Here is a 14,081-nt window from a genome sequence, read left to right on the forward strand (position 1 = left end):
ACAGACTTTGAGCGGTGGTCCGGAGTCGCCTCTCGGAGGGAGACTGATCGGTTAACCTGGGTCCTCCCGGATCCTTTCTGGCTGGGCCGCCAGCCGGGCGCCCCTTGCGCTCCTGCCCACTCCCGTGACGAGCAAGCGAGCACTGGGCTGCCTGACCGGCGGCGCGACACACCCTCCACCCGGCCGGCTGTCGCCCACCCTCTCTCAAACCGCTTCTGGCTATTACCCTTTCAGTCCCCGTGTTCTCAGCCTGCCTGTTCCTTACCCCAGGTCCTTGTCTTTTCCTGGCGGTGGCACTGTGGACATATGGGGTGCCTGGGTGGGGACCTGGACCTGGAGTTTGTCGTATGCAAACAATTTCAAAGGCAGCATTTTCTTCCCTGCTTTGGAGTTCGGGCTCAGTTTCTTGGCGTTAGGGCGGAGTTAGCGATCTCAAAAAGCCCACCTGCCAGGCGAGAGGTGTGCTCTGCCTCCTTTTTTTGGGCGGCTCTCTGGCTTTGGAGGACTTCCACCAGACGTTCGTTCCCATGATGCCAGGCCACCAGGCAATCATTGCTTTCTCTGCACCCCCTTTGCAGAAAGGTGCAACTAGGCAGTTTCTTCAAAGTGAGTGATCAACAGGTATTGAAGGCTTTCCAACACCCTCCTTGAGGTGTTGTGTAAATAGAAGTTCCTGGTTTGGAGGAAGCTGGAAACATAGCATTACCTTCAACTCTACAGGTCCTTTTGAGGAGTTGCTGTGGTGTCTGGGAGATGCTAAAAGGCACATATGAAATCTAAGGCCTCAGGAAGTCTATCGACTAGGTGGAAGTGATTTGAGAGCTCAAGTTCAAAGTAAAATGGTATGACTGCCTAAGTTAGTGCACGTTATGGGGGCATAAGCAGGTAAAGGAAATGTTACAATTGGGGATAGGACGTGGAGTACTGGTTTTGAAATAAATTTTGCATGTTCCGATTAAGTCAGTGACAAAACCCAGAGTCAAGAGAAGGACTACAGTGGAAGCTAGGAAGGCTACAAAAGATCTGTGGGATGATCTCCTCTAGGGTTTAGAATCTCATACAGGACCCAGAAAAACTTGAGCCTGTGAAATAAGACCTCCAGATAGGACACAGTTAACTGTCCAAATTTGAGGTGTAGATATAGGTGCTTTGGGAGGTCAGAGAAAGGAGCCATGGGCAGGAACTGCAGCACAATATTCTTGGAAGATGAGATGGGTCACAGAATGGTACTGAACGTGGCTTTCCGGAGACAAGGAGATGGCCTTGGCCACCTTGGAATGTTTCCTGAACAGTAGGAGATAAAGATGGAGAGGAACAATGGTTGAGATTGTGAAAGTCCTAGAAAGCCAGAATGGGGAATTGCACTTTACCCTGTGTGTACTGGGGAGACAGTGAAGTTTTTTTGGGCCAGAGAGTGATGTAAGGAAACAACATTTGGAAAGGTTTTTGAAAGTAATATTAGGAGACAGATCAGCTAGTAGGCTGTTGTGCTTGTGGAGTGCACAGGAATTTGGACTGGGTTTAATTGGAAATGAAAAGGAGGGTGAGTTTTAGAAACATTATTGTTGAAATCATCTGTTGTCCGGGGTAGGGCAAAAGGAAGAGATGAATGGAAATTAATTCTTTGTGGAAATTGATTATACGCCAGGGCCTTGGAATTGCCGTAGTTGGTAATTTGAGAAATTGGAAATGTGTGTTGTACGGAGAAGAAATTGACACTCAGCCTGTAGAGAAGTTTCCTGTGTTTGCCACAATATTCAAATGGAGGTGTCCTGCCAGCAACTGAGGCTCTGAGATTGGTGGGAACCCATGGGGGTATAGTTAGGGAGAGGGAGAGGAAAGGCACTCAGAGTAAGTGGGGGTTCTTCTTGGCCAGACAGCCAGCTAAGTATGTGAGTTGGACTCAGGTTCTGACTTGGAGGGCTTCTGCTTATCCCTCTTGCATTGCCAATCATGTGGCATTGCCTGCTGTTGACCTTGAGGTTGGAGAAGCAACTTTTGGTAATTAGTGCTCCTAGGAAAATGGGGTCATTTAGTCTCATAATCATGAGAGTGGAATTGGAGAGAAGTTAGAATGGAATTTGCTAAAGGTGTAAATTGTTGGGCTCTGAAGCATGTTGAACTTTGCTTCTTTGGGTTAGTCCCAGTGTCCCATTTGTGCCAGGGGAGGATGGAGCATCTAGATGATCTAAAAAAAGGGGAGAGAACTTTGGGCCTAGGGATATTGCCTTTTATAGGGCTTGGTCCATCCCAACCTGATCCAGTTGCCAGTTCCCCTGATTCTGGTGACCTGCGGCAGAAGGGAGCTAGCTGGTGCCATTTTTCCTGAGCTCTGAATTCTGCTTTCTTGTTGCAAGGATGATTTAGGGTGATTTGCTGAACAAATTCCCCAAGCCTCAACTTGAAACATCTGAATTTGAAGGATGATTGCAAAAGGTTGCTGAATGAGCTGAGAATGTAATTACAGTTACTTAGCCTCCTTGTTTCTGTGAGATGCAGGATGAGTGAACTGGCAGGGGAAGAGGACCTAGAAGGGGGACCTAAGGGGGAACAGAACAGATATTTTTTTTCCCTTTATAGGGAATATCTGAACATCCAAAAACTAATTGCATGGAGCAGTGGTTGAGCTCGCTTACTTACTGTAGAGCAGTGTTTTCTGCCCTGTTTTGACCATGACCTACACTAAGAACTAAAATTTACATTATGATCTACCACATATGATCATGTATGTAAAAAAAAAAATCTTAGTTCATGAAGTACTGCCTTTTTTTTTTTTTGGTTGGGGTAATAATCTTCTCTGACATTTTTACTGCCTATTCTATTTTTTGTTACTAAAAAATGCTATTGTCTCCCACCAAGTTGATCTAACCACTCTCTAATGGAGCATAACCCACCGTTTAAAGAGCCCACAGAGAATTTTCACATTCAGTAAGTATTTACTAAGTTGCTAGTGTGCAGAGCTACCCTTCCCAGTGCCGAAGGTAGAAGGAGGCGTAAGAGAGAGATGGAAAGTTCACAGTCTAGTTGGAGAGATGAAGTATACATTAGATTAGGAGCAAGGTAAGACAATTAAATGCCAAAATGAAATATAAGCATGTTAGGATTTAAAGAAGTGGGGAATAATGTGTACTGTGTGGCTTGGAAAAATTCTTTGGAAAAAGGAAGGAAGTCTGGGATGAGCAGTTGGGGTGTCTTCTGGTGCCGCATGGTGCAGAGGGAGCAAGAGCTTGGAGTTAGGAACGCACACACAGTGCTTGTGTGAGAACAGAAGACTGTTGTGCGAGCAGAGGGAGAGATCAGGTTGGAAAGGTGGTTTAGGGTCCTAGGTAGTACAGGGTTTGTGAAGGGGTGGTCTGCAGAATGTTTTAAGTCTACAGGTATGTTCTAGTTTGGACAACACAGAAGTTTTAAAGCTATTGGGAACAGTCAAGGATTTGGGCAGTCATCTGGAGCTCTGGGTTGGCTGTCCTTCTGGAGAAGACCTTAGGGTTCCCAGTTCTCCCGGTCCCAATGCTTTCTGTGGCCTTGGTCCAATTGCTTTACATTCTCTGCTGAAGCCTGTAGGCATTTGGCTTTGTCACCTCCATTTTCAAGAGCCTCTTTTGGGCTGCCATGGAGTGTTTTGGGAAGAGTGTGACATGGAATCTGAAATATTTATGGGCAAGCAGTTTGTTTTAGGCAAGCCAGCGGCACTTTCTGAGGAGATGCTATTGGGGACATGGAAATATTTTTACAGTGGTATTTATTTAAATGGTATTTGTTAGAGAGGGCTTTGACCTGTGTTCTGCATCGTGGGCAGATCTCCAGTGATGCCAATGTCTCTCAGACTTCCCTGTTTCCCATTTCTGGCTGGCATGGTTAGATGATGGTTCCTGGCTTGTGTCAGAGGATGATGTTGGGGTAATAACTTGGTGAGCTGTGAGTTGTGGCTGTCAATGCCTTATGACATTAGATTCTCAGAAGCTTTGGTTCTGTGAGCCAGTGCTAAAGGAAGAACCAGGAAAAGGGCTGGGCCTTTTCTCTCCTCTTCCTTACTCCATCTGACCCCAGGAGGCAGGCATCCAGGATCCTGAGAGACTCATGATGATCATGGAATAGCTGGCTCAGGCACAGGTATTGATGCAAATGGTTCCGGAAAACTTTGCGTGGTTGGAACCACCTGAAGACCTAGGTTCAGATCTCTGGTCTAGATCAGTCTGGTGTACTCCAAGGAATCCATAACCTCCCATGATTCAGAGTTCCTCCCAGGTGAGCTACAGAGGGACTGATTAGTAGTCATCCTGCTCTTTATAGGTAGGACAATGTTCAGTTATTTAAAAATATTGCTTTTATAACATTAAAAATTAAAATTGAGGCTGGCATACATTTTGCTTAAAAATGTCTGGCTATAAGATATAAGGCTAACCAGAAGTCACCTGAATCATATCAAGTAAATCCATCTCCTTTTTGCAGGATGGTTTGGTTACTAACCAGGGGAAGCAGGTGGCAGCTGTGGTATGTTTTGGCTTTAGTGATGTACTGAACGGTTTCCTGAGACACAATTGTCTATATTAAATCAGAAGTGGTAAAATGGGCTGGATGGTGTTATTAATTTAACTTGACAGTCATATGCAAAAATTGTTAATTATTGGCCCTGAGTCAGCCTGGAACCAGGTCTGAAGGTGCCATAGGGTTCTGTTCTTGGCTTTGATCTGTTCAGCATTTTCCCAGTGTTGTGGATGAAGATACAGAAGCTGTGCTCATCAGATTTGTTAGTGGCACAGACATGGGAAGGTTTGCTTATTTAACAGATAACTCAAGGTTCAAAATTATTGAGCATGAGAAGTCCAAATTAAAAAAGGAAAAAAGAAAATGTCAGTAAGGAATAAATGTAAAGTGTGATTTAATTTTAAAATTGCAAACGGTTACTATATCATGTTAATGCATTCTGAGAATTTCTCTTCTGAGGATATAACTAAGACCATATCAAAGATGTAGATGATGTTTTATGCAGAGAGATTATTCAAAGTTTGAAACAATAACAACAACAACAAAAAAAAATCTATAGTGAAAAATTGGAAACAACCTAAACATTCAGCGGTGTGGGTTGGAGATAATGAACAGGTGAATTCTGATGGGCATGTCTTTATGACAAGTGTTAAGAAGTTACAAAAAATAATATTTAGAAATAATTTTGAAATAACAGGGAAGAATGTTTCTGCTAAAAGTTAATGTACATCAACAATATGATTTCAAATGTTAAAAAATGCTTGTAGGAAATGACTGGAAGGAAATAGACTAATAATACTAATACCAAAAATATGATACTGGTTGCTTCTAGGTGGGTCAAGGTGAATGACTTTCTTTTAGTCACTTTTTTTTTCCCCCTGTACTAGGGGTCATCCCAGGGATGCTCTACCATGGCGCTACATCCCCAGCCTTTTCTTAGCATTTTTTTTTTTTGAGACACTACATTGCCTAGGCTGGCCTTGAATTTGTGATCCTCCTGCCTCATTCTCCCAAGTTGCTGGAATTATAGGCGTTCAACACCATGCCCAGCTTCTTTTGTTCACATTGTAATTATTTGCCAGTGGGAAAAATACTGCTACTTTAAAAATATTTTGTTGATAGAATGGGATAGATGGTGTGCTCAGTGATGACTGTCGAGAAGCCATGGCTGTGTGTCAACCCCTGGGTTGGACACAGGCGTCACCAGATAAGATTCAGTTCCTGACCTGAGGTTGGTGCAGGCCACTGAGAGAGGCAGGTCATGAGTTTAATGTGAGCCAGGAGTGGAGTGAGGCTTTAAATACTCAGCATTCATAATCAGAAGGTTGTCTTCATGACCATGGCTGGTCATTAAGTTTGGACAACTGGGGAATCACAATTCAAAAGGAACATGAGCCAGCGAGACATGATCCGTGAAGGGAGACTGGGATGATGACTAGGGAGTGACTGGAGCACACTCCTGGGCTGGGTACACGGTAGCTCCTTCTAACACTGCTGTGGTTGTCAGGGGTCCGGAATGAGCGGACTCGAGTGCTTTTGTTCCTGGTGTCGGATATGACCCACAGGAGGAACAATTGTTTACCCTCTGTAGTGGCAGATTCCTTTTCTGTAGAATTATGCTGCAGATGATGGACTTTAAGGTCCTCTCTACCCCTAAAGATGGGGAGAACATATTTCAACACGTAAAGGGATTTTCTAGTTGGCCAACCTGCTCAACGTGGTCCTGTCTGCCCTTGGAGCACTGAGCCTCCTGTTGGAAGTACTCAAGTTGGGCTGAGTGGGTCAATTGGGGATGCTGTGGAAGAGTTAGGCAGACCTCCCAAACCACTTCCAGTCCTCAGGGTCATTTGTTATGTGACTTGTTGAAGCTGAAAGATCACGTGGAATAGAGGACATGCCATCATTGGCATAGTGTGAATCAACATCATGTAATTAAAAAAAAATGTTTAAAAATAGTTTCCAATAAATAAGTTTCTTTGTGTGTGTATGATCACACACACAAGGATTGAACCCAGGGCCTCGCCTATGCTAGACATGGTGCTGTACCACTGAGCTACGTCCCAGCCCTTTAAACAAAATTTCTTAAATAGATAGAGTCTCCCCAAATTGCCAAGGTCGACCTCAATCTGCCTCAGCCTTCTGAGTGTCTGGTATTACAGGCATGCACCACCACACCTAGCACTGCTCCTAACATTTTTGAAAGACTCTGGGATCATTTTAGCAATTGTAAGGTGGCTTGGGACTCAGTTTGTGGCCCCTGGGCTGCTGAAAATGAAATTTGGTCCTTAGGAAAAGTAAGAAACTGGGGGAAGAAGCAGAAGATAATGAGCCAAATAGGTTAACATACAGAATAATGTGAGTATTGATTGGCCAGTTCTTGACTAAATCAAGAAGAAGTCCTAGGGTTGGATGATGCTGGATCCTCGCTTGGCTGTGGAGGACCTGGAAGTACCCTTGAGTGTCCCTTGCTCCTTCACATCACATTGTGGATTCAAATCACCAGAATAGTGAGTTCAACACCATCCTGACACAGAGATGGGACTGAGCCTTCTCATTACTCTGTAGCTTAGTTGACAGAGAGAATAAGGGGAAGATACATTTAAAGAGACTTTTGATGAGGATTTTTGCAGGTAGCATGTATCTAGTTAATAATGGGAAGTTTGTAGTTTGAATTAAATATTTTTAAATTTTTATGCTTTTATTGTTTATAGCGTACATGTGGAAAATCTGATTTAGCTTAACTTTGTTCAAGTTTTGCTTACATATGGTTTACTTAAAATACACCCTGGTTCTTTAAATTTTTTAGACTGTTCTCCCTGACATTTTTGGATGACTTTTTTTGTTGTATTGGGGGGCAGTGCTTGGGCTAACTCACATTGCAAGAGCTTATTGAGTTCTGCAAAGTGCATAGAGGTTTATCTCATCCTTGGAGAAGATCACAAGATGATTTCTGTCTCCATGTGATTCATGCTCTTATTCTGGCATTTGAAAATTGGTATTTGGCAAGGAAGTGCTCTCTCTTGACATGGAAGAGAGTATTTTGGGGGCCCATCAACTCAAGGAATAGCAGCTTTGGTGTGTGTAACATGCTTAGGCAGAACTTGGCTATTTAGAGCTAAATAATGGCCTCCTTTATTTTTGCATCATTTCTGCCATGCGTGTTGTCTGTCACATCCACTGGGCTTGGTGAACGGCATTGAATTGGTTTCCTGGGCCACATATAGTAGGGATGGGGAAAAGTTAGACCAACATATACTTTTTTTTTTTTTTCCTAAAAAGAGCAAAATAAGAAAGAACAGTTCTCAGCCTCCCCCCCTCCCCTTTGAGTACTGGGAAGTCATAAAATTCTTAGTAAAAACAACCATATCCAGTAACTGAGTGCAGGGAATTAAAACTTGCTCTCCTCTGTTTTTCTTCTGCTGCTGCATACACATTGTTCTTGCTGTCCTAACTCCTGTGTCCTCTGACCATGTTAGTCATGTTTTCTTTTTATGGCTACTCATGCACCTTACATAGCACTACAAAGAGATTTCCAGTGTCTCACAGGACAGCTTACTGTTCTGCTGTAGCTGGGAGAGAGGCTGAGTTTTAGCATATTTTTTTTTAATTGAGGTACATTTTACATATGGTGGAATGTTCAGATTGCAAGGTTGTTGTTTAGTCAGTTTTAACAAATGCATATGGCGATAAAACATATCCATCACCCCAGAAATGTTCCTTGGGACCATTTCCAGGTAATCCTATAGGAAGTGCCATAGATCTGATTTCTATCACTATAGTTTTGCCTAGTCAGATCTTAATATTATAATTGTATGTTTCCAAGGACTCTCTAAGTAGTGCTTTGAAGAGGTGAAGGTGTGTGTGTGTGTGTGTGTGTGTGTGTGTGTGTGTGTGTTTAAAAATCACTATTGGGACTGGGGCTGTAGCTTAGAGGTAGAGAGCTTGCCTAGCTTGCATGAGGCCCAGGGTTTGACCCCCAGCACTGCAAAGCATAAACTAAATAATAATAATAATGATAACAACAACCTCATCAGTATACTATATGATTAGGTGACCCCAGAAAGTAAATAATAATGTCTTAGCATTTGTCTGATGAGAAGTTCAGATTTTTCCTTTCATTGCAAGGAATCCCAGTTCCCAGATGTAAGAGTATAAAGCACAGTCAGCTCATCCTTGTGTGGAGGAGACGTGGTCGTGTGTGCGCCTATGTGCCTGTGTGTGTTGTAATTTGTTATGTTGGAGAGCTGAATTGCTGGGTTAGAACTGGAGTTGCTCCTGGGACATCCCTTTGGATTACCAGCAGTCCCCTGACATGCTTTTTCTTTTTTTCCTGCCTCTCCCTTGAACCGGTTGGCTATGAATTTAAGAGTCCTTGGAGTTATGGAGTTGCAGAGTTGCGCTTGTAAGATTGAAACAAGATCTGTGTGGCAAAGCCCACTGCTGGCTGGGAATGCGGATACGTGCTGCTCAGCTCTGAGCCTCCTGGCAAGCTGAACCAGACTTGAGAAGATCACTCCTAAATTCATTATAAAAATGTATTGAGCAGGGTCTGCTTCTTTTCTTTCTTCCTTTTTTAAAATTAAATGATTGCATGAAAATTTCATTATATAAGTAATGCATGAACACATTCTCTGTAGGGGAAAAGAATGCAAATCCTCCAGACTAGCTTCTTCCTTGACCACCACTCCTAATCCCAGTCCTTTCCCCAGAGACTGACCACCCTCCCGGGGCTGCTAGTATTCTTCAGATGCTTTGCATATTTACATTTATGCCTCTAGGGCTTACAGAAAGTCAAGTGCACTGTACTGCACGTTCATAGACCACAGCAGGGTCTTCTTGATCTTATTTAATTCCTGCTTGCTCAATCTCTTTTAGAAATAGAAGGCTAAACAATTGTTTCTCCTTTCCTAGTGTGTGGACATGAAAGTTACTTCTGATCCTTTTCTGTTACAAAAAAACATTGTTGCACGTGGGCTCTTTGCAGCTCCTGTGAGTTTTCTCTGGAGTAGTTTCTGAGAAAGTGGAATCATGGGGTAGGGGGGTACTTTACTTGTATGTTCAGATAAAGGCACACTATAGGGACACTTCTTTGCTTAGAGTTACTATAGACCCAGGGATGCTTGCAGTCTGCTAAACATTGGAAGACTAGGCTAGGACTTAGAATGTGCCGGGTGTGGGGTGTGTGCTCACCTGCCCTTGGGGGCCACACAGGTCTCTACTGGTTGGTGAGAAGGGTTGATGTTGGGAAGGTCTCTTCTGGGCCCCACAGTTAATTATGTCTGATCCCCGCCTTTAGGACTTTGGCCTGTATATTGATAGTGCTTGCATGGGGGAGAGTCAGGAGGATGGATGAACAGTCCATTGTGTATTCTGGATGATAAATTCTAGGCCCACTCCACTCATTAACTACATACCTCATTGCTTCTGTGGGTCTTCTCCTGGCCATCTTTAAAATGCAAAATGTGGCTTAAACACTCAAGCTGAAGTTGAGGCATTTGGAAGTATTTTTAGTGTTCTTTTAAGAGCATCTTGAACCCTGCCACAGTGCTGCTACTCATGGTTTACGTTAATTAGAGAAAATGGTGTGTGCCTCTCTGTTATTTATGCTTCTGGCTACCGCCTCTCCAGCTCTCTGCAGAACTTCTGGAAAACATGAATTATAATGACATCAGGTCTGACTGATGGCAAGGGAGGGTGTGGCCATGTCCCTCCCCAAGACACTTCGAGACTGGCTATGTGCTGGTGCCACTGGTCACCCAGCTGGGAAGAGGCAGAACCTTCTGCTGCCTTCATGATTCCCTGTGCCTTGGTCTTCAGATCCTTACGCAGATGATGGTGAAAACAGCCCACGTCCTGACCCTGGGAGAACCCCACATGGCATCCGTACCCTTGTCTGGGCTCAGCAGCCCACTTCTCTTACCTTCTTTGAGGTTCTCAGACATCTCCTCTCTGGGCTCTGGTGAGTGTTAGGGCCTCCTTTCCTGTCATTTCAGGCTGGGTGACCAAGTTAGTGCCCCTTCCTCTCTCACTTGGTGGGTTATCTTAGGGCCCTCTTGGCCTTGACCTTTCTGGTCTGATGGCGGGGTGGGGGGGTGTATTCTTAGCTTGCCCTCCCATCCTGCAGCAAGTGCAGGTTGACCATTCTCTGGCTGTGCAACTCGTCTTTCTTGATGGGCAGTGACCGTTGTTCTAAGGTAAGTAATTTTATAATTTGGACGGGGTGGACAGTAGGTTTGTTTCTGTTTTTTAGTACTTTTACAGTATTGTTGGGCAGGATATTTTTACTGTTTGGCCTTTGTGATCATAATAAGATGGCAGTCTGATGGATAGTGACAGAAGTCCCTATAGTGGTTGTGACTGTTACCCCAGAATTCTTGCAAGGTTTTGATTTTTTCCCCCCTAGATCATTCACACTGCCATTGTTATTGTTAAAATGTGCTGTTTTTCCCATTTGTGCAAATTCCCACTATGATCTTCTCATACATTTGGCTCTTTACCACCATCTAGAGTTTGGTGCCTATTTGTGTGTGCATAAGCACATTTGTACTGGGGATTGAAACCAGGGCCCTTTGCCTCCACCCCCAGCCCTTTTATTTTTTATGTTTAATTTTGAGACAGGCTCTTGCTATGTTGCTTAGGGCCTGGCTGAGTTGCTGAGGCTGACCTTGAATCTGCTATCTTCCTGCCTCAGCCTCCTAAGACATTGGGATTATAGGCATGCACCACTGTGCCTGGCTCCTGTTCTTATTTATTTATTGGTCAACACCCCTTATTGTGTACTCTGATTTGATGTGCATTTTCATTAAAAAATTTTTGTTGTTGTAGATGGACACAATTTATCTATCTATCTATCTATCTATCTATCTATCTATCTATCTGCGGTGCTGAATATCAAACCCAGTGCCTCATGCATGTGAGGCAAGCGCTCAACCACTGAGCTACAACCCCAGCCCCTGATGTGCATTTTCTTAGTATTTTCTTTCTCATTATGCTTCCCTTGGACCTGGGGAATCAGAATATCTAGGAAGAGGAGCTTCATGACTCTTAAAAAACCAAGGTACTTTTGAAAAAAAAAATCACTGTCTCATTAAATATCCAAATTGTCTTTGGGCTGGGCGCCAGTGTTTTTTCATTTTACAGGCACAGGAAACTGAGACACAGAGAGGTGAGGTCATTTGTGCAGTGTCACATAATTGCAAAATTTGAGCTCTCTTTTGCAACCTACACTGTTTCAATGTGCCTTCTCTTTGGAGTAACTGTAAATGGTGACATAAGAACAGCTACTGTAGGGTTGGGATGTGGCTCAGTGGCACAGCATTTGCTTCCTATGCGCAAGTCCCTGGGTTCATCCCCAGCACTGCAAAAAAAAAAAAAAAAAAAAAAAAAAGCTTGATCCTGGGAGAATCCTGCTTGCACTTGCTACTTTGCTTCAAAATGCCCATTTTCTCTTCCATGTTATGGTTTGGATATAAAGTGTCTCTCAAAAACTCATGTGTTGTGGACTGGGTCACCAGTTCAGCAGTGCTTAGACAGGGTTTTGGGAGTGATCCGATCAGGAGGACGCTGACCTCCCCAGTGGATAAAATCATTTAGGGACTTCTAACAAAATGGTGGTGGAAACTTTAGGAGGTGGAAGCTAGTTGAAGGGAGTGAATGCTTGGGGGTGTGGCCTTGAGGATGATATCTTGTCCCCAGCTCTTTCCTCTCTGCTTCCCAACTGCCTTGAACTGCCTTCCTCTGCCACTCCCTTCCTCTGTGATGCTCTAGGCCTCACCTCGGGCCCTTAGCAATGGAGCCCACCGACTTTGGACTGAGACCTCTGAAATTGTGAGCCAAAGTAAATCTTTTCCTCCTTTGTTTTTTTTCCAGATAGTTATCACAGTGACAGAAAGCTGACTAACCCAGTGCCAGTCTCTAGTGCACATTAACCTCTCCATAACTCAAGAGTTTAGAAGCAGGGACCTTCAGGAGTTCATCCCATCTAGGCTTTCCTTCTATGCACGCTTTCTCTGGCTGTGCAGAGTAGAAAGAGCAAAGCTTTTGGAATCAGCCACTTCTGAGATCACAGCTGAGTGCTATTGTTTTCTATCTCTGTGGCTCTGGGAAATAGCTCAACCGCCCCGGGTCTCAGTTTGCTTATCTGGAAAACGGGGATGACATGGAATTTATCTCATAGATTATTTGTGGGGGATTAAAGGAGGTACAGTCTGTGAAATGCCTAGCAAGCGACTGGCATGTAAGTCTTTGATCAGTGATAGCTCTTAGGACATTCCTAAAGGAATATCAGTTTTGATAATATACATATGAGGTTTCCTGTTGTGCTCTCATCTGTTTATTCTGTAATAGTTCTGATAAAGTAGATATGATTTAATCTTTGTGACTATTCCAGTACCCTTTCTTCAGAAACTCTAAAGGTCTGCTGGTCCCTGAGCTAAAGATGACTCTCCACCTGCTGGCCTGATATGGGTGCAAAATTTGATGTCTGTTGTCCTCCCAGGGCAGGGCAGGGCAGGGCAGGGCAGGGCAGGGCTGGGCTGGGTTAGGCCAGGCCCCTGGCCTCCTGAGTGTCAATTTCATCTCTCACGGCTTTCAAAACTTGTGAGTGTGGGCCATCTGCCCTCGGTGATCAACCTGTGTTTATTGTCACATGGGCTCTAAATATCTAACCTGGTTAATGTTGTTGCTAGTGGCTGATAACATTTTCAAGAAAAACATCCAAGAATGGCTATCCTGAGCTAGGAGTGGGATGAACCCTCATTCAGCCTGTTTTTCCAACCCATTCTCAGCCCCACAATTTTGGGTCATAAACATTCCTAAAATGACTTCCTCCAGAGAGCCACCTGAGGGTCCTTTCAGAGTGGTTGATGCCTTGGGCAGGTCCCCTCCCCATCTTTCAGCTTTCCAGCATTGTGTTTAAACGGTCTTATGTGTGATGTCTAGTTCTCTTTACTCAGGCTGACTTTCTGCTTTCTGTGGGGGCAACAGGCCTGTCTCCCTCCAGCTCTGGTCACTTGGCTGGTCCTTTTTAGATTCATAATATTTTATTTCAACTTATTTAACTTATGTCAAAAAAATTAAAAACTTACCATGGATATTCATCCAACTTTAAGAGCTTAATTCTAAAAGCCATCCCCCCAGGATTCAGTGTCAGATTGCTGGATGATTTTTTTTTTTTTTTGCATTTTCCTGAAAGAGGCAAATGCTCATTCATTCATCTCATTATACAACACAAGTTGAATGTAGCTCTGAGCACTCGAGGTGTGAGCCAGGTGGAAGCTCAGTTGGGCCCCAGGTTCTTCAAGGGCAGGCTCTGAATCTCAGGCTTTGAACATTCTGCTTGATGCATCCAAAGGGGCTGAGCGTGTCAGCAGGCGTTTGGGGGTGCCAGGGTTTATTCTGTGGTGCCTCTTGCTCTGGACTCCTAGTGAGTGGATACTCAAGTGTGGATCTGTGCCAGTGTGAGCCAGATCTGCTCCCTGAGGCTGGCCAGGCCCGGCCTTGGGGAGGTTGGCAGCGGGCCTTGAACCACTCTGGCAGGGCACCAAGACTGAGACTTAGGCCTGAGGAGCAGGGCAGGATGGCAGCCCGCTGCT

The 14,081-nt window shown here is 44.2% G+C and overlaps 1 protein-coding gene and 1 long non-coding RNA gene across 4 annotated transcripts in view; one reads left to right on the top strand and one right to left on the bottom strand.

Moving 5' to 3' along the window:
• Window positions 1-693, bottom strand: part of LOC125616381 — a 6,504-nt gene extending 5,811 nt beyond the window's left edge. The window contains exon 1 of the long non-coding RNA XR_007347009.1: window positions 266-693. This is a non-coding gene — a long non-coding RNA (uncharacterized LOC125616381). The remainder of the gene's footprint in view (window positions 1-265) is intronic.
• The window catches only part of Znf395 (zinc finger protein 395), a 37,228-nt gene that overhangs the window by 660 nt on the left and 22,487 nt on the right, over window positions 1-14,081 (top strand). Inside the window, exon 1 of one of the 3 annotated variants that reach the window (XM_048801510.1) lies at window positions 11,403-11,545. The exons of 1 other annotated variant lie outside the window; for it this stretch is intronic. In XM_048801510.1, the coding sequence (XP_048657467.1) occupies window positions 11,445-11,545 (101 nt within the window). In that variant the 5' untranslated portion in view covers window positions 11,403-11,444. Of the gene's footprint in view, window positions 1-11,402; window positions 11,546-14,081 lie in introns of those variants that run through there. One more of the 3 variants, XM_015499429.2, reaches the window with a different exon arrangement.

The sequence above is a fragment of the Marmota marmota genome, unplaced genomic scaffold (genome assembly GCF_001458135.2).
Source record: "Marmota marmota marmota unplaced genomic scaffold, marMar, whole genome shotgun sequence".
Classification (NCBI taxonomy): Eukaryota; Metazoa; Chordata; class Mammalia; order Rodentia; family Sciuridae; genus Marmota; species Marmota marmota.